Here is a 25,901-nt window from a genome sequence, read left to right as displayed (position 1 = left end):
ATTTTGCTATTAATGGTCTTTATGCTAAACTATGATCAGATATATTGAAGTGTTATTTTTCTTCTCATGTTCTGATTATTTAGTACTCTAGTTTTTCTCACATATTTTATTGAAACTGAAATATGTTACTGTAAGTTAGTATTAATGAGTTCATTTGTGATAGGTTGTTTCCTGAACTTAAATTGTAGGTAAAATACATACAGAATAATTACGTGTTGAAATAAATATGAACGTAGAAAATATTTTTTGACTCATAAGTAAAAAAGTGTAGTAATTTCATATATATAATGTACATGAACTAGTTAACTTGCATGAAGAATAAGGAACTAAAGTCTGAAAAATGAAGTATTTTCCCTTTATATAAACATAAAAATAATTTGTTTTTGTAAGCTGAAAATATTTTAAAATTTAGTCCTAAAAGAAACTACTAGGAGCATAACTTACATGTGGGTTTTGAACTTGCAAATATTGAAAATGTAATTGCATTTTCCCATAGGTGTAAAGTTCTAGTAGGCAATGCTGTAGTGAAACTTTTCGTTCCCCTTTTTCTTCTTAAGGAGGAAGTGATTTCATAAGATTGTGAATTTATATAGAGTTAGTATACAGTGTATGCAGCAAAATGTGGTATTTTACTTTTCAGATTATAAAGTAACACGTTATTACAACTATCTTTTCTGACATAAGTTTAAGTTCCAATTTTATTAAATTGTAGACTTGCAGAAATGGTTTATAAATGATTTAGTTGACACTTGTTTATAAATTTGCTGAAGTCTGTATATACTAGTTTCATCACCTTAAAGTACTTTGTGTTATTTTACAGTGAAATGTTTAGTTATACTACTACATATAAGCTCACTCTTGCATACAAGCAACCACAGTGTCTTGATGGTCAAGAATTCTCAATTTGTTACATAGTTTATTGTTTTGAAACAAATTACTGCTGTGAGAAGTAACCCAAAGAAGGTATTCCATATTATTTTGAATTTAAAGATAGTAAAGTTTGACTCTCTGTTTTTGTATTATATCTTCTGTTATTGTAGCTCTTAAAAACTCCCTGTTTTTTGTGTTATCTTTTGTTAGTGTAGCTCTGTGTTATAAATTCAGAGACTGAAAAAATTATGATATATCTAATTTTTGCTTTTGTTTCATTCCTCATAAAGATTAATGGTAATTTGTGTAAATCATAGGTCTTAAATTGTTGTAGACATTTAAAAAACATTTATCAAAAGAATTTTTACTGAAAGAGTAAAAATCTATTTTTATTATACTAAGTGATCAAAATAATATCCAGTACTATTTTGTATTAGTAATACTTCATAATCCTTTTATTCTGTAGCTGTATGAACAAACATAGCATAGATACTATTTTAAAAATAGAAAAGGTAGTCCTATAGTATGCATACTCTTAGTTTCATGATTGACATCTTAAATTTATGAATATTTATAATTTTTATTTCACTTTATGTTCGTATTATTATTTAACTTCAACTTGTTTTGTTATCACAGTGATGCCCTTTGTATTTGAAGTATTGATTAAGACCATTTATGCTTTTTTTCATCCTGAAAGGCAGACTACTACTAGTTTTTCTTACATCTACATACATATAAAAGCTATGAGAAGTTTACTTAAAAATCATGTCTTTCACAATTAATTCTGTTTTTGTGTTTGTATAGAAGATATCATCACCTGACAAAAAGTTTCTTAATCACAAATAGTACACCAGTTTACCACAAATAAAATACAGCATTCTAGTCCATATAAATTTCATCCTATGACAGGTTTACATAATCATTTATATTATGATCAGTCTTAAACCTAAAAAAATTATAGTTTAAGATGCTTAGTTATTTCAACAAAATTACAATTTAAGAAACTTAAGTTTTAGATAAGTTATTTATGGACAAATAAAATTTAAGTGTCTGAAATAAAAAATGTTGATATGAAGCTTATGCTGTAAGTGCTATTTAAGATGAATAGATATGTTATTGAAAAAAAAACTGAAGTCATTTTCAGACCTATGTGTATGAAAAGAAATTTAATTTTGTAAATTATTGAGACAGAAACTTTCTTAATAAATAAGTTCAGGAAGGATGGAATTTTTTTGTTGAAATTACAGTAATTGTAAGTTTGGACAGCACCAAGCAAAGCTTACCACCATCATGTCTTACTTTGGATCACCATTAACAACCAGTTCAGTTATGTAGACTAATTCTTAAAATAATGTGGTGTACTTATTACAAATGTTAGAGAAGGATTTTGATGCACAAAGTACGTATACCTGATCTCTAGAGCAGGGGTTTCCAGTCTTTCTAGTTCACAACCCACTTGTTTTTGTTTATTTGTTCAAAAAAATTTTAGAATCATTATTTTATAAAAAAATTTAAATAAAAATTATATTTGTGTTTCACTGTGTCTTGTCTTGTTACCCTTTCTGATGCTTTGTGCAACTCGGTTTTTAAACTGTTGGTCTAGTTAATAACTGATATTTTTACAATTATGATTAAATTCCCAATAGAAGCAGCCAAAACTAAAATATATTAACATAAAATGTAGTGAAGATAGTTATGTAGTAATGAGTTAGTAGTATTTCTAAAATCTCATACAAGTTAGTCATGAGTAGTACAGTATAGTTTGAAAAATTAATCATAAATTTTATAGCATTTTAATGTGGTTTAAGTTAGACCAACAGCATTAATAGAAAAGGTGTATTCTCTATCATGAGAACAAAATTAATTCAGGTATTAAATTTTCCGATAGATCCTCATTTAACACGAGATTAATGTGATGAAGTACTTTAGTATTTGTTTTTACTGTAATGATTATGTTTGTGAAACATTATGACAACTTTATGTTGACACTGTTATGGATAAAGGTAGAATACTTGTAGAACATAGAGAGAAAGAGGATAACTGGTGGAGTACTAGCATTAATTTTGCTTGCTTTTAAATTAAGTAAGTATTTGAACTAAAAAACTACAAAGTTTGTTTCTATTATGTCTCCATAGAAATAAAACATAATTTGGGAAATTTGTAAATTTTTGTTGGTTGCATTATAATATTCAAGCTTAATTGGATATAAATCATTAATGTTTTATTTTTGGAATATTCTACTTAATTTCACCTCTACGCTTAAAAAAATCCTGAATTAACTCATTGAAATGCTACATTCCTTATTTATCAAAATCTTGAGCATGTTATGTCATTTTCTGATATCTAATTTATTCTATGAATAATAACAATAATACATACTTTTATATCATTGTATCAATCGGCAACCACTTAATCTTTTAGGCAAAAAATTTCTTTAAAAAAAGTAGTGTAAGAAAATGGTTACTTAAACCTTTAAATTACAGATTTGTTTTTGTACTATTCATAACTCGAGGTCCACATATTTCATCATATTAAGTACTTTTATATTTTTGCTGGTGTTGTATGCAAGATTACCATATGTTTCCTACTACCTTAGTTGATACATAAAATTTTTTGTCATATAGAGTATTTTGTTTTTAATATAATAGAATGTAAATCAAGGAATCCACTATCCTCTTGCCCTAGTTACTTACAGAACTGGGTCAGTCAACTAAGGCACCCTATGAGTTGCTTTTGGGGGAGATTGAGCACTTCAACTACTTCAACAACTGTACTTTGTATTTTCAACCGTTCAATGTGAATTCATATTTTTCCATGAATTATTTTTTCTGCTGCTATGGATACAAATATTACTCACTGTTACCAATAATTTAGGAAGTTTTTGCCTCTTGAGATCATGCATTTTCGGGTTGAAAATATAGTAAGAAGAAGAGTAATGTCACATCATCCACTGTGTGGTGGGGGTCCATGTTGTCACCTGGACCTTCTTCTTCTGTCCCTGCCACACATTCCCCTTCACAGAATTTGAAGCTGAAGTTGAAGAGGTTGAAATGAAGCGACTCCTCACCCAGTACTTCTCTACCTACTGAATATCTCTCAGCTTTCCTGACTTACATAAGCTTTTTACCCATTGTTTCTTTTTCTTCTCTCCTGTTCGTGCCACACCCCTCATTTATTTTTGGGCTCAGTTTGCTTCTGCTGTTTTATGCCTCGTCTGACCTACCTTACCAGGTAACACATAGACATTATTGTTTAGAGATAGTTTATTCTTCATTAATACATATCTCATAGGACTTAATGTTCAGATATTGTTTATTACTCCTTCCCATGTTCACATGCAATATTTCATTTAGATCTTGTTTGTCACTCCTTAACTTGTACTACTTAGACTATAATGTTTAATTATAGTTACTTACTCCTTAATATTTATCATTTGATCTCTTATGTTTAGCCATAATTCATATCTCTTTCACATGTACACATAGACATTGTTGGTTGGTCATATTTACATATTCCTTACTATGTAAACAAAGATGTTAATGTTTAGTTACAGTTAGTTGCTCTTTCCCATGTAACACATAGTTATTATTATTTCATTCTGGATTATTTCTCCTTCATATGTCCAAATGGAAGGGGGTGTTTACATCTCGTTCTTTACTTCTTCACATGTACTCTTAGTAGATAATGCTTAGTCTTAATTAATTGTACCTTGCCATGTATACATAATTATTAATGTTTGATTCTAGTTGTTTATTCTTTAACATGTATACCTTGAAATAATGTTTAGTTCTTGTTCATTACTTCTTCACTTGTACACATCTATATTAATCTTTAGATCTAATACTTACTCCTTACCTGTCCACATAGAAGGTAATATCTATATCTCGTTCATTACTTATTCACATGTACACATGGAAGATAATGCTTAGTTTGGTTAATTATTCCTTGCCATGTACACATCCTTATTAAAGTTTGGTTTTAATTCTTACCCCTTAACATGTCTACATAGAACGTATTGTTTTGACATTGTTCATGATTCCTTAACATATAACTCATTGGGTTAATGTTTAAAAATAGTTAATTCCTCCTTACCATGTCCTACTTAGATTATTGTGCTTGGTCATGGTTAATTGATGCTTTTCATATACACAGTATTTTGATTCATGATGTCAGAAAAACACATAGGTTCAAGAAATCTTGATAGAAATGAATAAAAAACCTTATAACCTGAGCTCTTTAGAAAGGTGGACCATTCTTCTTCAGCTCACAATATTTTGATGTTTTGCTTATTTTTAACATGTATACTTAGATGTTAATGCTTATTTCTAGGTCATTACTTTGTCATGGATAACACAAAGTATATGTTGTTTAGTCATGGTTCCTTACTCCTTATGTCACTTAGAAGGTAATGTTTCATCATAGTTCATTACTCCTTAGCATTTACATTAAGTAGGTACTGTTTAGTAGTTAATTATTCCATAATATGTATACAAGGTGGATGATGCTTTGATCTAGCTCCTTTAGCATACTTAGATGGACATTCATGTTTAGTTCTCTTTAATTATCCTTTAACATATACATGTAGGAGATGTTATTTTGATATCCTTTATTCTTTCTTTACTTGCAACACTTTTACAATGATGTATAGACATTGCTCATTACTCCTTAGCATGTCTACTTCATGATTGATGTTTTGTCATAATTTTTTACTGCATAATTTGTACCTGTGGATGGTAGCATTTAGTTCTTGTCCATTATTTCTTAGCATTTACATATACTGGATAATGTTTCATCCTTGTTCATTGCTCTATAATATATTCCCATCGTGTATAAAGATGAGATCTGGTTAATTACTTCATCACATACCAGTAACAGATTGGGTTTAGACATAATTGTTTGCTCCTTTCCATGTCACCCATAGTCATTGTTTAGATGCGGTTACTTATTCCATAATATGATTCTTAGTAGATAATATTTAATCTTCTCTCCATACTTATTTACAAATATATCTAGAAGATAGTGTTCAGACTTGGTTCTGAGGCTTTGCCTTTTGAAAGTGTTCATAACCTGTCATATTCTGGGGGCACTGCACTTTGTTGTGGGCTGTCTTCTCCACAGGACTACATCCTACCCACAGATTGGTTCCTCACTGACTGGTCTTCTGTTGTTGTGCTTTCTCATTGTACCTTCTCCTTTTGTTGCCTTGCCACCCCTTTTTTACTGACTTCTTCTATTCTATCTCCTTTGCCTCATTCCTTAACCCTGGCTGTCTGTGTCTTCAATCTGGTCTGTCCCATCTTTTTTACTATGCATCTCTTCTGCTCCATCTCCTCTCTCAGGTCCTTACTTCATTTTGGGACACCCCTTAAATGGTTTGTTTGGTGGTTACCTCACAGTCATCCCAAACTTGTTTCTTTTATTCCACCTCCTCAAATCTCAGCAATGTCTTCCCCTTCCTAACTTTCCATCCCTTCTTATCCACCCTCACACACTGCTCTTCCTTTGGTATATGACATTCCTTTATCACTGCTTGTGGGATTGGTCCAGTCCAACTCCCTTATCATGTAGTTATTTCTTTTTCCCACTCCTGTCACCCTTCTACCTCTGTGTGGCATTATATGAGATGTGCTTATCACTTTGGTCTCTTTTTCACCATTTCCCCTTTAACTTCATTACATTGTTACATACTCCTCCTCTTTCATGGGATGGTTCTCCCATGATCTGTAAGTCTTTTCTATCTTGGGTTTTCAGGCAGCATTTCCTCCACCTTCCACCTATCCTGATGTCACAGTATCCTTTCTTCTATGCCTCTTTCATCCCCTTAACTTCCTACCTTATCCACCTACCCCCCCCCCCCAATACTTCTTGCCTGATTGAATTACCATTGTGGTTCTTTATGTTCTTATCTGGGTCAATATTGAACCTCTAGCAAATATTTCTGCTCTCCCTGGGCACATGTCCTGTACCTGTTTGCCTTTGTACACATTTCTACAACCTTTTTTCCTCACATCTCAATACCATTCTTCCCTTCTTCTTTGTCCTGGTTGGTCTTTTCTTCCCTTGTATTCCATGGCAGGGGAACATTGTCACTCCTTTCCTCCCATATCCTCTCCTTTGATTTCTCTTTTTTGGTGTTATTTATGTTCCAGACAGATGCCATTGACCTGTCCAGGCCACACAATGTTATGTCATACTATTCCTCCTTGTGGTTCTTCTCACTGTCTTTTTGTAATGGGGGACACCTTCACTATCTGGGCCCATTCTCTCTCTATCTCATTAAGGATTGAATCCACCAGCTCATACATCTTGTATATGCCCCTCTGATGACAGGTGTTATATGCTCTCTTGAGTCTTCTCTCTTCAGCTGGGCTGGCATGCAGAGTACCCTACAATCATTCGTCTCACTTTAAACTATCTTCCACAATTGGCTGTCTCATCTCCTGTAGCATACAGACTTCCACCAACTGCCATTCTTCCATTAACCCTGCAACTGTAATGGGTGTGAGTATTCATTTCCTTATTCCTTTCCCACTGTTCTGTTACCTTTTAGTTCCACTAGGTAGCTGTGTTATCTCACAGGATATACTAACTCAATAATCTTCATCAGGCCAAGGTAATGGAAAGTGCTCAGACCATCCACCTTGTCTTAAACAGTGCCCACTGTCAAATGGGGTGTTTCACAAGACCACTGGTATTCTACTTATGGTAATACATGTTCTGTTGTCCAATCCAGAGTGTACCCACTCCATGAACTGTCATGGAAAAGCCAGCACCAGAGTTATGCATCTGCCTGCTTCTCTTTCTAGCACTTGCTGGGTTTTAAAGACACCCATTGCATAGTCTCCAGTAAAAGGCTTTTCTGTCTTATGGGGTATCCAGGTACATTCTGAGGGTCTCCCTTACAGGAACTCTCTTCGATAGATCACGGGAGACCCTTGCCACTTACCAGTTCCCAGTTGCTAAGGTGATGGACAGTGGGGAATCCTCACTAATTGGGACCTAAATGCTGGGGGCTAGAACAAGAGTCCTTCTACAGTGAGATGTGGGGCAAGGGTGTAGTGCAGATCACCCCATTGTATATGGATACATCACAGTCTCCATGTGGAATTTGGACACATATCACTATTTTATGCTTATGTATCTGTCTGTCTTTAACATACCTCCTAATCTTGCAATGGTCTGAATCCTCTGTGTCTGATAGAGTAATGTAATGTATCACTCTCACATCCTATTCCCACAGCAGGCAAGTTGTAGTTATATAAGTATCCATACAAATTGTGTATATTAAACAAATATGTATACATGGTGTCTGGCAAGGGACCCAAAGTGTCTGATGCTAGAGGAGCTGTGCATAGAGATTTATTACAAGTGCCCTTCTCCCACTGCTGGTTTTGACTAATAGCAACTGAAGGTTGAGGAGGTGTGCACATATGTTATATTCTGAATGAGCCTAAACCTCACTACACTTGTTAGTTGTTTGACTTCTTATGTGCAAGCACTCAGATGGTTATGTACCTATTCCACGTGTCCTTGTAACACTATGCAGGCCTTTCACTTCTTCTAATCCTGCTCATGGGTGAAGAGTATACCTTGGATAAGATGATATGCAGTCTCCCTTGGGTGTGCATCTGCCATAAGGTGTCACACCCCATGGGCTTCCTTCTTATGCTTGCTGAAGGGAGCTTGTCTGGGTAACTTTTGCATTGGTACCTCCACATCTCAATGTGGGATTCGAGCTTTCTGTGTATGGAGGTGAGTTATTATATCAGAAACTAACATTTTCCTTAATTGAAAATGTATATCTGATGTATACCTCCATACATGTTTCTACCCATCCTCTCCACTTTTCTGGTGCACCTTTATTTGTCTCCTTATCAAAGAATGTGTGGATATAGAAGGTGCATTTACACATGGAGGGGTGTCACACTCCAGCTGGTGGAAGGTTTTGCTGCATGAAACATCATCAATATTGATGGAAGATTGTTTTTTGTTTTTTATGACCATTATAATATTAGGGACTCTGTAACCAAGGAAGAAATAGGTGAACAGGAAATTTGATGCTTAAATAGTTCAGAAAAATGTGTTTAAAAAGTTGATGAAATCCATATTAACTTCCCTAGCAGTTTCTAGTGTCAACATGACTGTAATACTGGACTACTTAAGGAAGTTGTTCATTGATCTGGACAAAATTGTAAATAGAAGTTTTTCCTTTGTAATTTTAAATGTATTTATAATTTCCTTGCACAAAAAGTACTTGCCTAACTATATAATAAGGATGGACTTGAGTGTGGCTACAAAATAGTTGATAAAAATCATAGTATGTGTGTGTCAGACTGCATCTTATAAACATGAGATAGGCCTGCACAACAGCCACCAAGAGTGAAGTGTGTGTATATACACACACACACACACACTTATATATATACATAAGTTTATATTTTGATAAGGATAAAAAATTACACAACTTTATCTCAGCTTCTGATAAAATGTGCCGTTCTGTCATGTGAAGTTTTATCTACTCATAAATATTTGAGTAAATTAGCAAAGTAACTGTCAAGCAGCATGATAGATAAACATTGTGTTAATAATTATAGTTAAACCACCCACAAGGTTTTGTATGTGGTAGTCCTCAAAAGAAAAAGAACAAAATCTTTCCTCTTCAGAAAATTCAGAGAAGCTGCCATTGTCAAGAAATTTATTCCACATTTAATCAGTGTCATAGTTAGTCTTGTATGACATAATAAATAATTTTATTTATTTATTTTTTGTTTGTTAGGGAAAAGTTATTTATGAAAAAACCTCCAAGAGCCAAGTTTTGTGTTATTTTAATATTTTTATGAGTGTCTACTGCAGTATCTTTCCAAACTAAACATACTGTTGATGGTTGATATTTGTTCATAAAATTAGATTAGAACTATAACCTCCATGTTTATCAATATAAATAATAGCAAAAATCAATGAAGCTACAACATTTAAACTATGATTAATACAATAGTCACTATGAATCCAAAAAGTGCATTCCAGTTTGTTACATTTATATGCAAATATTTCATCTAGTTCTATAGTCTTTAGTGAATGTAAACTTTGAAAAACAATTTCAAGTATTTTTAGGTAGAAGAATAGTGTATATTTTAATAATCCTGATTTCTCTTTTACTTACCCATGACAGATATTTTTCTTTCATATGTTTCAGAATCTAAAACCTACAATTAGATTTAGCTGAAACATGAGTCTAGATACCATAAACTTGTATTATAATTAGATGCTATCAGAGAATATTATATGCATTTTTTTCTCTTGCATTAATTCAATTTAGTTTCTGTAGGTTATTCCCACTATTTTATTTTTTCTTATGGTGGAAATGTTCCATTGACAATTTCACTTATGGTGTATTTTATCTTAATAATTGTATTCTCCTTAATTATCTTTAAATCTGGTAACTGTGTGATGATCTCAGAGGTTGTGTTAATAGGCATTGACCCGTCATGTGAATATCAGCTATTTCACAAGAGGTAGAAGAGAGTTCCTCTTACTGATGTTACCAGTGTTGTGTACTGAGCTTTTGATTTGAAATTGTTTGCTTTTTCTACGTTCAACATTCCATATATTGTTTTACAGCGGTCTCATTCCCTCTGAATGCTAATGAAGAAGACCTTTTAATGTTGCCTCTTTCACCTTACTATTGCATAGAAGATTGATATCCTGCCAGTAGAGTCATGATGAACTTTCAAAAGGGGCTTCTCATGCAAACTTGTTAGCTTTTTTGTTTAACTTTACCTCTGCCTGGCCTGCCACATTCATTCGGGTGGTGGTCTTATCATGCAAGTGCTTTGTTTTCTGCCATCCATCTGAGGATCAATCACTGAACTTTATTCAGTACTGTCTACGAGTCAGTCACAAATATTATGTTGTTAGCAATGTCTGTTTGTGCTTGTTTTTGGAAGCTTGAATGTTCTATTGACCTTATGCAGAATGTTTTTACTCTATGAGAGGAATAATGCCCAACCAGCTTTCTCCCTGTCTTTGGTACAGGAACCACCTTTGGCTATAATAACAGATGACTGTCCACCATGGTCTTTAAAAGAGATGTTGACAGGCTTTTCCTGCTTTATCTTCTGCCCAATCTCTTACATGTCTAGGCTGATTTCTACATATCCCAGTATGGTGGTATCAGAGAACTGGTAGTAATGAGTTATTTCATTGGTGACTTTATAGCACCTATCCACCCATGAGCCATGACTATCTCCTAGGTGCTTTTTAGGTGCCCTTACTTGTTTAGTGTCAGTTGAAAAAGACAGTGGCTCAGTGATAAAATGTATGACATTTTCACTACAAGGCCATCTAAGTGAATAATTTTACTTTTTAGTGCTGCTGATATTCTGCAATGTTGCTGAGGCTTGTGAGATGTAATAGGACTTTTATGGGGTGGATGAAGTACATTCTGTGACCAGTCTTAAACAGTTGTTCTACATATGTTTTTATTTTATCTAGCCATTTAGCAATTGTATTCTGATCATCAGTAGTGCATAATCCAGGATGTAGCAGACAATACTTTAGTAGAATGTAAGTGGGCAATGTTCTTCACACTTATTTCATGATGCAATTCTCAGAGCATCATTGCCTTTGGTAGTTCTCATTATCATAGTTTTAATGTGCAAAGGTTACCCAAGGTACTTCAATATTTCTTTCAGAGGGATACCAGTGCCTGTAAAGAATGTTAATGGTTTGCCCTCATCAACATATCTGTTTTTGAGTGTGCGGCACATGGCTGTGGTTTTGGTAAGACTGATGATTATTCCTATGTAATTGCACCATTTGCTAACTCTGTTAATGTATGGTTGCATTTTGCATTCAATTTCTGCTTTACTGTAGGCTATGCTTTACACCAGAAAGTTGTCATCAAAGGTTCAGACATGGCATGTGACTGGAACGTTGAAACAGGCTAGATCCATGGTGTAGATGTTGAAAGACTGGCTAGTGTGGTGATCCTTGAGGTAAACCAGTGCCAAGTGATACTGTCTGATTTGCAGCTTTCATGCTTCATGATGCGTCTTCTGGTAATTAGTGTAGCTACAACCCATCGTACACATGTTAATACCTATTCTGAATATTTTGTCAGCAAGAATGGTAGCTAGACTCTTTTGCAGGCATTTTCCAGATCTAAACCTGCTGTCAAAGTTTTGTGATCAACATCAAAGCCTTCCTATGTATCAGGTGGGAATTCTGCAGTGTTGATCCAGGTTTTTCCACTGCAAAAACCATGTATTGTGTTTTAATCTGTTAGGTACACCTTCTAGCTACAGCCTTCTTTAGAAGCTTGCCAGTGATGTTGTGGGAGACATTGATTCAATGGCCTTTAAGATGAGAGTGATGCTTCAACAGTTTGGGTCAGAGTTTAAAAAAAAGACATCAGTTTGTATGTCAGGGGATGCTGCTTCCTAGCTTCATTAATATTTCAATACTATCTTAACAGGTTTGGCTTCTTTAAGCTTCTTCAAAGTGGAGATTCTTACACAATCTTTACCATCTCCATCTTTAGATATATTTATGGTTTTGTTTATTTCTTACAAACTAAAGATAGCTCCCACATTCATATGTTGTTGTAGCTTAGAGAAGGATTGCTGTAACTTGAGTTTCTAATGCGTGTTGCCATGATCACATTATTTAATGCATCTGTACATGAAGCTTTTTTATCTTGGTCTTCATTTATATGGACTGAGATACTGTCATCATTGCAAATGAGTGAAATTCCATGTTTTAGGTTTATGCCAGCCATAATCTTGTAGAAGCACCAGAATGAAGTGTTTGTGAGTTTAACCTTGCTGAACAGTTCATTCCATTTCATGTCATATGCTTTGGAAACCGATTGCCTGTAGAGAGCATAGAATCTATTTTGTGCAATCCTTGCTTTCTCTGCTTGGGCTGAATCATGCCTTATCCAAATGAATTTAGCCTGGGTTTAATTGTGTGATTTTCAGGCTTTATCAGTATCTCTATTCCACCAGTATGGGGTGTTCATTTTGCAGAAGTTGTTGATTTGACTTTGCTTGTTGGTGGAGGGTATGAGAAAGCTTGACATCCTTATATGGGTTTCTATATTGTTTCATAACATTTAGTACTGACTAAAAGATAAGAAATTTTTGACATAGATTATCATTTGACATTTTATATCTACCTAATAGGAACCTTAAACAAGCTACTGGTATTCTAATATCCACTGGTTTAAATTTATTTAAAGGTACCTATAATGTTCATTCATCAGTAGGCAAAGTAATTGCTTTATTTATCTAAATCAAAACAAATTAAAAAAAAGTGAATGCAAAAATATATCTTCAATATATTTGTACATATTTTCTGTGTGCATTCTGGTTCTCCAGTGTCTTGCCTGTATGTAGGTATTGACAGACATTTTCATTTGTTTCTGTCCCTGGTGTTCTTCAACAATTCTGTTGTTTCTCATAGTTCCTAACCATTTTGTGATTTCATCAGGCATCTTTATTCTTTGTCTTCCTTTGCTTCTCTTTCCAGTTGTTACTATATGCTCCATCTTTTCTTTCTTCAACACATGGCCTATGAACTATGATTGTCACTTTCTTATTTTCTTGATGATGTTGCATGTTGTGTTGACTTGTTTATTACTTTTCTTTTTAGTCCATGCAACTCGCAGCATCTTTTTAAGAACCACATTTCAGTTGCTTCAAGTTTTCTCCCCACTTCCTTTGTTATTGTCCATGTTTTTCATCTGTACATATGTATGGGCTTGATGTTACATTTTAAAACATTTTTACTTACTTTTTTTGATGTATTATTGTTTTTCAGTATTGCATTCATATTTTGAAAAGCATTCTTGACAAGCATTATTCCCCTTTTAATCTATTGTATGCACTTATCATCTGATGTTATCGATGAACCGAGATAGTTGAAATGGTGAACTTGTTTGATTTTTGTCCCACAAATTGTAATGCTGAATTTTGGAATATTAGTTTTTCTTGGAGGTTACTATACATTCTGTTTTCTTGCTATTGAGTCAATCCTTTTTCCTTAATTTCATCAATAATAATATTTATTATTTCTTGAAGATTTTTCTTGTTTTCAGCAATTAGAACTGTGCTATCTGCATTACTCTGTGCTTTACTGATTTAAAAATTTAACTTTATATAATCTGGAACTGTTTTTGTTTCTGTTCTTTTTCAGGTTATACTAACTTGTTATAAGAAAGAGAATTAATTGATTGGGCCTTAATACTATGTTTATAAATCAGTAAAAATAGAAAGCATAACTAGGTTCATTTTTTCTTATTAATTAATTGATTGGGCCTTGATACTATGTTCATAAATCAGTAAAAATAGAAAGCATAACTAGATTTTTTTTTTATAACCAAAGGTAACATAAAAGCATAATCCTGAGGATGGCTGTTTCTGACCTTGAAGTCAACCATCATCAGACTGAACTTGATTCAGATTTTGAGGAACTCAACCTTCCTGTAACAGATGATGAGTTGGATGAAGATTCATTGCCAGTGACAGAGTGTAAGATAAATTATCTTATGTGAACACTAAATAAAACAGATTTATGTATTGAAATCATCTTTAGGAATGTTATTATTAGTTTTATATTGCTGAAGTATGTATGCAACAAAGTACTTTCTTATTTACCAATATCCTGTAAGAAAATGTTTCGCAACGGTGTTTGGTATTCAGGTATAATGATTTCTAATAGGTAGGCTATGAATCCTGCTTATAATAGGAGGTTGATTAAAAAAGAAAATATCTATGGAGAATAATCTCTTTGAATTATAATCTACAGTTTAATACCAAAGTTATTGACATAAATTCATGTAATAGTCATTCAATAACATTTTGAATGCGGTCAACAAACAAGATGACATGGTCTTTCACCCACGACCCATTTCAAAAGGGTTAAACAACTTTTTACTTGTAGTAACCCAAGAACACAGTGATCCATTGTAGCTAAATTAGTAACCTTTCTTGGAACTGTAAACAGGGTAATTCACACATGTTTAATTGAGCATGAAAAATGACACTCTAGCTATGCTCACAAGAATGTCACCAAACAGATGACCAACTATTGAAACCTACACAAGTGGTACCTGACAATTTATCATCATCTTGCCAGTGATACAGAGCATTTCATAAAAGTGCTTTCAAGGAACTTACATTTTTTGCAAGTTAGAGCTTAATGGTAAATTAAATATCTAAAGAGTTAAGAAAATGAGAAAGTGAACTTTGCATACCTTCAGTCAAATCTGTTGATACCCTTTTGTTGTGAGAAAATTTCTTTATAAAAATCGAATGTCAGTATGGGCTTCATCAAGACACAGCATCCAGCCACTCATCCAAGTCAATGTGACAGATCCTTCACAAAGTCCAGATAAAAACAGAAATTCATTATGTACCATTCATAGACATCACTCATGGACATCTGTGCCTTTATCATCATTACAAAGTTGATTGACTTTGAAAAACATCTATAGATAAGTTGGACAACATTGTTTACAGTGCCCAAAACCTCCTATAATGGGAATTGTGCTGTCAAGTAATAGATTATTGTCTATAATCAAAGCCATCACATAAAAGCTATTTTTGGTGGAATAAGATTCTGTAAGGCCTAGCCATATATTTTCGTACTGTTGCCATAGGTTGTGAACACCCCTCTGTATGTCCAGGGCAATTTTTAACCAAGGTGAATGTACAGTTCTCCACAGGATTTTTCCATGACATGGTCAGTTTTCCTTTTCTCTCTCTGGGCAGTGTACCTGATACAATGTTTACACCAGGGTTCTTCAACTGGCTGATCATAGGTTGCATCTAGCCTACAAGGGACGACCAATTGGCCTGCTGACAGTCTGCAAAAAATTATAAAACAAATAACTAAAAGAAATATAGGGAAAAAATGATAAAATTATTGAAAAATTCTCTATGTGCGAGTTGTCTTACAGACATTTAAAAATGTTTGTAATGATACTCCATTAACATGTTAACTGCTTTGATGCTTGCCATTATCTGTGGCAAGTTGTGATAAGAGTTTTAATGCAATATAATTGTGTTTTAAATTTAAACAATAACAATAATAACATATTTAAAATGTAATATTTTGTATTTACAAAGCATGAGCATTGTGAGCAGACCTGAACAAATGATAAACATGCACATGTGCATTCTCAGTAGTAAATATATTAAATGCTACACTATTTTGGTACTGTTTGTATGATAACATTTGCTCAATATACTAACAGTACTTTATATATAATATTTATTATGTTGCTTAAAGATGTGTAGCTAAAAATACTTCTGGCCTGCATAGTCCTAACTTTTTGCCAATTTGCTTCCCTTAAAAAAATAGTTGAAGAATCCTAGTATACATCATTTTTCAATGTTTTGACACAAATGCATCCAGATAAACTGAATATTAATTATAATATACGTCATTCCTTGCATCATGTATGCATAATTATATCTTCTGTTTTAGAACCATGAGAACCACCAGCTGGGGTACAGGTCAGCCAGTACATTCTCATAGCTCATAACAGTAGTACAGCATAACTTCCTGCACTTGCAATTAGTCCTATAAATGTTGGATGTTATGTGCATCAATAGTCATCTTGCTGTTTTGAAAGAATCTCTCAAGCTATATTTGGCTCCTTTAGTTGCTTTTACCTAATCTTGTGATTGGTCATTCAAGGTGTCTTTCCTGAAGCACCATTACTACCACTCACATGGTTTGTTATTACTGCTGTTGCTATAGCTTTGCGGCATTTTGTCTTGGTCAACATCTGTGACTTTGTTCCTCAGGGATCAACAAACCGTTGAGCAGTTGTGATCTTGAAAGACCTCTGCAGGTGATTACATCGTTTTTCGAGTTATGACATCAAGTGGACTGAGTCGTTGACCTTAGTATATAAAAAAAAAACCAACAGAAAACAAGCAAAGATGAAGAGCAGAATCTAACACTGCATCCCAGAAGTACAGCAGCTCAAAAAATTAAAAATCAGAAGGTGAAGAAAAGCCTTCAGTCCTGAAAGATATCCTTTTAAAACTCCTTGTTGTAAGACACCTTATGTAATTAGGTGTCTTGTACAAATTACTTAGTCTATAGTTATATAAATATATATGTTACAATATTTTTTTACCTCTATTGTTATTATTTATTGAAATGTTAAAATGAATACTAAGTTTGAAATCAAGTAAACATAAGAGGAAAAACTTAAAATTTTATAATTATCACAAACGGCAGTCGTTATGATTCTTCTACTGATTGTTCCATGTAAAATGTAATTATTGATTTAGTAATATCTGAGTAAAATAAATAACATAGTTAAAATAGTCTAAAAGATGAAAAGAAAATATATTAAAAGAAAATACTTTTATATAAATATGGATGCAAATTTACAAAGATATGAATTTATCAGATGATATGTAACTTATTACATGAGGTTTTGATTCTACATTGATATACAGTAGGCTAATATGATTTTTTTTTACCTTAATTCTTAGTCATACAATGTGATTTGAAGAAAGTGCAAGTTGCCCTAAACTGAGGCATAACTTTAAATATTTCACTAAACACATCAGTGAATTATAAGAGGGCTTAAATTTAATCAAATACCACAAATATGAAGATTAGAATGATAAAACTGTGTATCTAACTTCCGGTTAAGATTATAAACTATCTTTCTACAATGGGCGAAGGGTATACCTGGTTCAGAAGTTGTGCGGTCTCCCATGTATGGTCTTCGAATCTAAAGATCTCTTTGGGATATTCTTTGGACGCTTTTGAAGGTTGCTTCTTTCTTTCCCTCACACCGGTCCCTCCACCTATTCAATATGGGATTCTAGCTATTTATGTGAGTGGAGGTAATGTACCATATTGGAAGATATAATTCTCCTATACTAAAAATTTATTTCTGATATGTACTTACCTCTCCTCACACTTCCTCCCCACTGAAAACAGGTGCTTCTATTTTCTGCCAACACTCGATGTGATAGTTTGGTACAATTGAATAAAGGGAGTCACATGTGTGAAGAGAGTACATCACATAATTATTAGTGGAGGGTTGTCACATGATGATTTGCATTGAAGACTCATTGGAATCAGTCAGTTCCAGATGGGTGGGAGCTTCAAGGCTTGTGTCATGAGTAAAGCAGGCAAGGGGTTACCTAGTTTAAAACCTAGTGGTGACCTGCTTTTAAAAAGTAGGGTTTTCGTGATCACCCATTGTTCTGTTTAACAGTGATGCCCTCCTCTAGACTGCTCATCATGCTTTCACCCCCTTTTTACTTCTAGTGGAACATGGGAGTCCTTCCCACTCGTCAGTTCCTAGCCACTGGGGCTCATGAGTGTGACCAATTCCATTCAATAGGGAATAGGGCAGTGATGTTCTGTCCATGTAGCACAGTTCGCCCTTCTAGCCTGTTTTCCCCCATCCTTTGGTGGTCTGGTGTTGAATTGGCACAGGACCAGCCAACATAAATCCTCACTCAATTGCAAGGCTTATATTACTTTCCCATTCAGCTTCACTGGGCTTGAGGTGAAGATATAGGAACCCTTCTCATACTGCTGCTTGAAAGTTGAATTCCTGGTGCCACTTGATTTTGGACAGGACTTGACTGGCCACATACTGTCTGATGTGCCCTAGCCACACTACACATACTGTACTTCTGAAAGCTTGATGCAGGTTTTGGACTGTGCTTGTATCTTCCACTCATCATTTGGACATTTTCTTCTTTTCCAGGCAAAGAGTGTACTTTTGTACAAACATGGTGTGATCTCCCACAAGTGTGGTCCTATTCTGTTCCAAAATATAGGGTATTGCATTCCATGGGTTCTCTTTGGATGCTTCCCTCTTCAATATGGATTCTAGCTAGATGTGAGCGAAGGTTACATGTTGTATTGGAAGTGAACATTTTTCAGTACTGAAAATGTGTTTCTAATAGATACTCACACTTCCCATCTTTCCTCCCCACTTCTGGTGCATCTTACTTTCTTGCCTAATCTTGAAGTGATAACTGAATAATCAGTATAGAGGGAGCCAACTATGCTAGGAAGCAGTGTCACATTCCTGTTAGTGGAAGGTTGCCACATGGTCATTTGTATGCAACAATGCAGAAATATCACATGGAAACACATAAGATTAGGTGGGAGCCTCAAGGCTAGTGGCAAATGAAAAAGATTGCTTATAAAGGGCAGTGCTGACTCAGGAAAGCTGATGGAGGTGAGTATCTATAAGAAATACATTTTCAGTGTTGAAAAATTTTAACTTTTGATGTCTGATACATTTACTCATATTTTTAGTGTGTCCTAGTGTCAATGTAAGCAAGGTGGGTCTTTATGACTTACTCATTGATCTCTGTTCTTTATCTGGACTTTTGGGGGTCATCTCAAATACTTGATTGTCTATGGATACTTCAAGTTCCTTGGGTTCATCAAATTACTCATTATTCAAATTTAACTCTTCCTGTTTCTATTTGATTTTGGATCTGACAGTTTGAAACCTTTTTCACAACAAGTGGATGTGGATATTGTATTTTATGTTTTCATGAGATTTTTAATCTTATCACTTTGTGTTGCCAAAGACAAGAAGAGATTGTAGAATGGTCTTTGATCTTTTTGGTCTCATCTCTTATCTAGTCATTCCTTCTTGCTAGGTGGAACTTGTGATAATCTAATGAGTGTCCCTTCATCGAGGTTTTTGGATGAAGATTGGGAATTCCAAAGATGTTTATTTGCATGTTCCTTATTCATCCATTTTCATTTTTCACATTGTGGAGGGACTTCTTAGTTTTTGGCACTCTAGTTTTGGACTGGCTTTGGTTCTACTTCACACTTATCATCAAACCATTAGCTATTCTTCTACTACACACACTCATTGGTTGTCATTATTACATGGATAACTAGAAGATTTTTTTTCAGTGGTTGCCTCACACTGAATTGACCTTCCAGTTAGTTTCTTCCCTGGGATGAATTGTTCAGAAGTCAAAGCGTCAGTTTGTGCCTATTCAGTATCTTGTTCATGTGAGATTGTGTAAGAACACTCTCCCATGAACTCTTTACCCATCTCCTTTGGCTTTATAAGCCCTTGAGTTTTGGATGTGCATACTTCTCCATCTGCCAAACCCATTCTCCCCTTGATTTGGGAACAGTGGCATTTCTTTAACTGCTTACTTCATAGACTGTTCCTGAGATCATGCCCTTTCATGGAGTTTATCCTTAGACCTTTTGTCTATTAGAATTTACCCTAGTTCTCTCCATTCCCTTTAAGTGTAGTGTATTTGTGAGTTTCATGTTGTAGTTCCCATTTTTCTTCCACTTCCTCTACATCTAAATCCATTTACAGCTGCCTCTCTCCAGGGCCAGAGTGATGTGTTGGGGAAACATTATATTTTGGACCTGTAGTTTTTCAGATATTCTATTCTCACATTATTTTGTTAGAGATTTGGGCTGCTTCACATGAATGTCAGGAATTCCTGCCACTTTTTACACCACCACTGTGTTTCTGTACTCATAAGCATGTAAAAATAGCCAGAGTGAGACTCGAACTCACAACCTTTGTTTGCTGTGGTTTCTCTATCTTTTTGGTGACATTCACGTTATGTCTCTTTCTGAGCTGATATTTCTTTGGTCGTGCTAATGGTTCAATCGTCCTATGCTTGATGCATTCACAACTGGAGCTGGGCAATTAATTTGATTTATATTATGAAAATAATAAACTAATATATATATTTCTGTTTTTGATTATTCCATCTATCCCATAATTGAAATGTTACCATTATTATTTTCTATTAACTCAAATTTGTTCAGCTTAATCAGTTAGTGTCATGACACACAAAATTAAACAACTACTCTAAATTAAGGTTTCCATTTATTACTGTTTTTGATTATTTCAATTATCAAGTTATGTTTGTTTGTTGGTAAACACAAAACTACACAATGGGTTGTTTGTGCTCTTATCACCACAAGTATCAAAACCTGATTTATAATATTATAAATTGTGAGAATAATTGATTTTTTCTTAGCAATATCAGAGAATAATGTATTAGTTGATTGAAAGTGATTCATGACTGATAATTAATCAATTAGCAAATTCCATTAATTGCTCAGCTCTATTCACAGTGGCAGTGCTTCATTTTCTGATGCTTTACAGGTTTCCAGTTCTGGGTCTAGCTTCTCCAGCCCGTATTAAAAGAATATTTTTCTCTTTACCTACTATTTACTTTTTTGGGTGTTGCCCAAGATCAGTTGATACCATTTTCTCATTCTTATTTCTCCACGGTGGCATATTTTACCATGGTTTCCATTTCTTTTGCTTATCTCAGGGGGATCCTGTTCCATTGATTTTTGATACATCTTCCACAATGATGTTGGGAGAATCAACACTGGTTGTTCATAAACTTATGATGATTATCATTCCACAAATCTTGCTCCATCCACATTAATGAATTGGTTTCTGCAGCTGATGCATCTTGTTTAATCATGAGGTCCCTTACCACTTCAAATATGAATGTCAAGCTACATCGTATAACATTCTCTATTTGGCAATGTTTTTGGCTTTCTGGTCTCTGTACCCTTTATTGGATATCTTACAGTCAAGCATGTATTTTTTGCTATTTTACTTTCATCACTTCATTGTATCTTCAGTTTCAAGACTCCATTTTCCATCTGTAGTTATTCTTCAGACTCAGTGGAATACATCTCCTTTGAGTTTTTTGTATATTCTGCCCAACATTCATTGTTAACTATTTCCAGAGTGCCCATGATTGTGAATAATTTTGACTTGGAAACAAATAATAGAAAAAACAACAACAGGATACAGTCATGATAATCTGCATTTATATTAGATCGTCCAGTCAGGACTCGCACATTTTCTGTAACTTCTGTGTTTGCCCTAGGCAGCACAAATATTTCTATATTGTCCAACACTCCTATTTGCAAGTTTAGGGGTATGGGTGAGGTTGAAGAATTATTTGGTTACACAAAAACAAAAACATGATCTTCTTTTGTGAGACACCTTGTATGGGTCCATCTTGTCAGGATTCTTGCATTTCACATATACCAGTGCATTTTTTATAGACACAATTCCATCCCAAATGATGGAACTCCATGAGACGGTGTTGCTCTTTGGAAGTGGATAGAGGGTGCCATTTTATGGCTTATGATGCTGCAGTGGGTACCTCTCCCACCTCCATGTGCATGTCCTTCCATGGCATTAGATATGAAAAATGGGACTACCATTATATCTCCAATCAAGATGAATGTCATATGTGTTTTTATTCTTGTTTCTTTATTTATATTTGATGTTTTCAATGCACTGATCTCACATTCTTAAGCTCATTCTTGGGGTTTTGCTGAGGTTCTTCACGAGCACCCACTAATTTGATCAGTTGTGTGACTCACTGGTCTTTTTCAGTATGGATGATGATGGGATACTGCCTCTGAAGTACATCCTTTCAAAATAGGTGTCTGAGCCACTTTGTGGAGAACATTTGACTGCAAGAGAGGGCATGTATTCCTCCTACCTGTTTGTGCCACCACTTGTGTCTCATTGTTGGCTTCACAAATATATCATTACTGCTCACCAAAACCAACTCATTTGCATGAATTTAATGGCAATATGGGCAAAGATGTGTCCTTTAAATCCAGTACTTTTATGAGACTTGTTTGCTTAACTCTTTCTTCTTCAAATCCAACTGTGCAAATTATTTTTTGATCCTAGATTCTACTTGGATTGCTTGATGTATTTTTTGTATTCTAGATTATTAATCTTCCTATCATATAGCTTGTAGTTTTATATTTTCAATTTCTTTTTTTCTTGTTCATCATTGTGGGTTTTCTGGCTTTCAGTATTTCAGAGGGAAATCTACCTGACTTGAATTTAAGATTTATAGAATTAAAATTAACTTGAAACAGGTACCTATCTCTAAAATACCTTCTCTACTCCTCCCCACAAACTTTCATTGCGACTACAACTTTCAATAGAATCAAAATTATGATGGGAAAGTAGAGCTTTTGTGAGATTTCATGAAACTTCTACAAGTCACATGGACAGAGGGAGAGTGGAAAATCATGAGTAAGTAATGCATGCTCTGCAATGCTTGAAGGACATTTGGAAAATTTGAGTCACGTATTTTGTTAACAATGCGAGATCAAACTGAACAAGGAAAGGTCTTCAGTATTCCAGAGTTAAGTCCCTGTTTGAAATTCATTTGAATTCTACAAAATATAAAATTTTAAATGCTTTCAGGTTTTAATGTAGGGTTTGCAGCAAGAAATTCTCATGAGTTTAAAGAAACTGAACAATTATTGTTTTAATATTTAGATTCCTTTGGGTAATTAGTATATATACAAGTTTAAACTTAGTCATAAACTTTAGAACCTTCCCAGTTTACTTATTTTTCAGTTTTGTTGGGCTACCTCCTTTTTTTGTGTGTGGGGGAGGATGGAGTAAAATGTAATTGAATAATTATGCATGTAATATCTTAGTCAAGTTTGAGAAGAACACAAAATTATCCTAGCTACTTCTCATTTCTTGTGTATTCTAGTTTAGTAAACAGTATGAAAATACATTTCATTGCAGACTGTTTTATGGTAATGAGGATCAAGGTTTTATCATCTACTAATATATTTTTTAAATTCCTACAGGCTCTCGTGGTATTTCTTTTTGTCGAATTCATGAACCAACATATGCTTTTGATGATGTTAAGCAACATATGTTTATACCACATTGTGGGATTTCCATTAGAATTTCTAATGAAGAAAGATGTTCCACCTCCCATTTTTTGAACCCAAACTTGTGAGTAACATATTAAATTATATCACTGTTTTAGGTTTGCAAGTAGAGAATTCTCAGATATATGAAGGTACATTTTAGTTTCCAGTACTAATTTAGTGTTTAACAAAAGTTTGAAACTCTCATTATAGTTGTCATTTATATAACATACTTGCTCACAAAAACTGCCCTTAAACATTCTTGTGACAAATTGCAGCTTACATTATGTGATATTCATGAAGACAAAATGTGTTTCTTTGCACTCTCCAAGCCTATTTGGTCAATTTCAACCAAACTTTGTTTGTAAACATTATGAACTATAGTGAATGTCCTAAGGGGGCCAAAATTTAATGTAATCCTATTTCTATTTTGTAAAGCCTGTTGGTTAATTACTCCCAGCCTATTGAGTCAGTCTCAAACAATCTTGGAAGATTGATGCTTTAGACAATGTTGAATATTCTAAAGAAATTCAAGGTCAAAGTATGAAAGTTGCTGGATTGTATCTCAAACAACCATGCTTTTCTCATGGTCAGTGAGATGTAGAGTGTTCAATGGTTGGGTTGCTTCAAAATCTTTATTGGTAGATGGAAAGCAAACAGCAAATGTGGTTTATGAAGAAGCCTTGCTATAATTTTATAATGTTGAGATAAAGTTTGTTCAAGTTATTACTCTGAAATATATGATTGCTGTTAAACTTACATTGTTTTAATTAAGTTTAAACAGTCCTTATCAGTTGATGAGTATTTCAGCTTGTATATATATATATATGTATGCGTGTGTGTCTCACATATCACAACAAAAAGTAGGGTGTAAATGCAGTTTCAATGGCTGTAGTTGATTTTGATGTGATGTTAACGGCAATGTATTTCACAACAGGTATAGGGAAAAATGACATGATTTGTTTTGGATTACTTTTCTGTGAAGTATAGAATCTATACTTCCAGGAAATGTTGTGCATATAAAGATTTTAGCTCATGGCAAATTTCATGCTTGTGCTTATGGAATATCTAGTATCCTGAACTTTTGAGTTTACTCCTTTTCAATCTCCTCTGATACAGCATCCATTTTTGGCTGATGTTACTCAGGAGCAAGTACATTGGGGTACTTTGTCAGTGCTATTTCTGTTTCATGGTATCTAGGCTTCCATAATAGCCAGAATAAATACATATTCCTGCCTTCTGATGACTCACAAGCAGCATGTATTTGATGCAACTGATCATGACTGAGGTTTCGATGACAAGTCATTGCACATAATGCAGATGACTATAAAAAAATATTAGAGATTAAAGTGTTGAGTATATTACATCAAACTGAGGTTTCAAGTTGTCATTATGTAATGCACAGGCAACATTTAGTGGTATTTTATTGCCCATTTTGTCCCTTGTGTAATCACAAGGAAGTGATACATATAGATTTGTTAGAAATTGATAAAATTTTCTATTTCAGATGTAATTAAAAAAATCTTATTCAAAAATGTGTCCACACAGACATTAGTGGCTTCCAACTTGGGAATTATGATGTGATAAACAGTATAATAACATAGTCATTGTGGTTGATTTTGATGTATATTATAGTCCTTTACATACCACTAATAACTTAATACACATTAGGGTTTGAATAATATGTGACATGCCATCAAATTAATTATCTGTAGACTAACTGATCATTCATTTGTGAATTTATTTTCCTCACCAAAATGTTAATTTCAGTGAGAAAAAATGGCATAGAGGCTTAACCTATTCTTTCATTAGCCACCTCTGCTACAACAGACTAGATTTGTTGAATTCACAGCTCACCAGTGCTGCTTGTAAGAGTAGAGCAGATAAACAGAGCAAGCTTAATACAGTGGTGGAATACAAGCATATTGTTTTAATTTATAGTCCTTTACATCATTTAGTCTGCTTAGTAACAATAGATAGTTAATTTTAACAGTATGTCACATGTTATCCAAGTACATAAAGTATTTTAGTTTATTAGGGGTATGTAAAGGACTATATGTCAAAACCAAAAAATTTGCTTGATATATTAATCCTTGGGTTAAAATTGATTAAAAACAATTTGATGTATTAAATCTTTGGTGATCATATTGGTTATTTGATGTTTGTTGTATAATCAATGTTTGAATCCCATATATCTTACATTTGTTTTCTCTATATTTAGCTGTAATCTACTGGAATAGAAACTTTTATGGCTTGCATTAGCCCATTGAGTTGAAAACATTTCAAACTGCTAAAACAGGTGTTCATCA

At 34.0% G+C, this 25,901-nt stretch overlaps 1 protein-coding gene across 1 annotated transcript in view; it reads left to right on the top strand.

The window, feature by feature from the left end:
• Positions 1-25,901, top strand: part of LOC106463456 (phospholipase D1-like) — a 132,810-nt gene that overhangs the window by 12,517 nt on the left and 94,392 nt on the right. Inside the window, exons 2-3 of the mRNA XM_022390947.1 lie at positions 14,254-14,399; positions 23,527-23,677. Coding sequence (XP_022246655.1) covers positions 14,279-14,399; positions 23,527-23,677 — 272 coding nt within the window. The 5' untranslated portion in view covers positions 14,254-14,278. The remainder of the gene's footprint in view (positions 1-14,253; positions 14,400-23,526; positions 23,678-25,901) is intronic.

This window comes from Limulus polyphemus, unplaced genomic scaffold, assembly GCF_000517525.1.
Source record: "Limulus polyphemus unplaced genomic scaffold, Limulus_polyphemus-2.1.2 Scaffold1413, whole genome shotgun sequence".
NCBI classification, from domain to species: domain Eukaryota; kingdom Metazoa; phylum Arthropoda; class Merostomata; order Xiphosura; family Limulidae; genus Limulus; species Limulus polyphemus.
The sequence above is the reverse complement of the archived record's forward strand: the minus strand, read 5'-3'. Positions and strand labels throughout refer to the sequence as shown.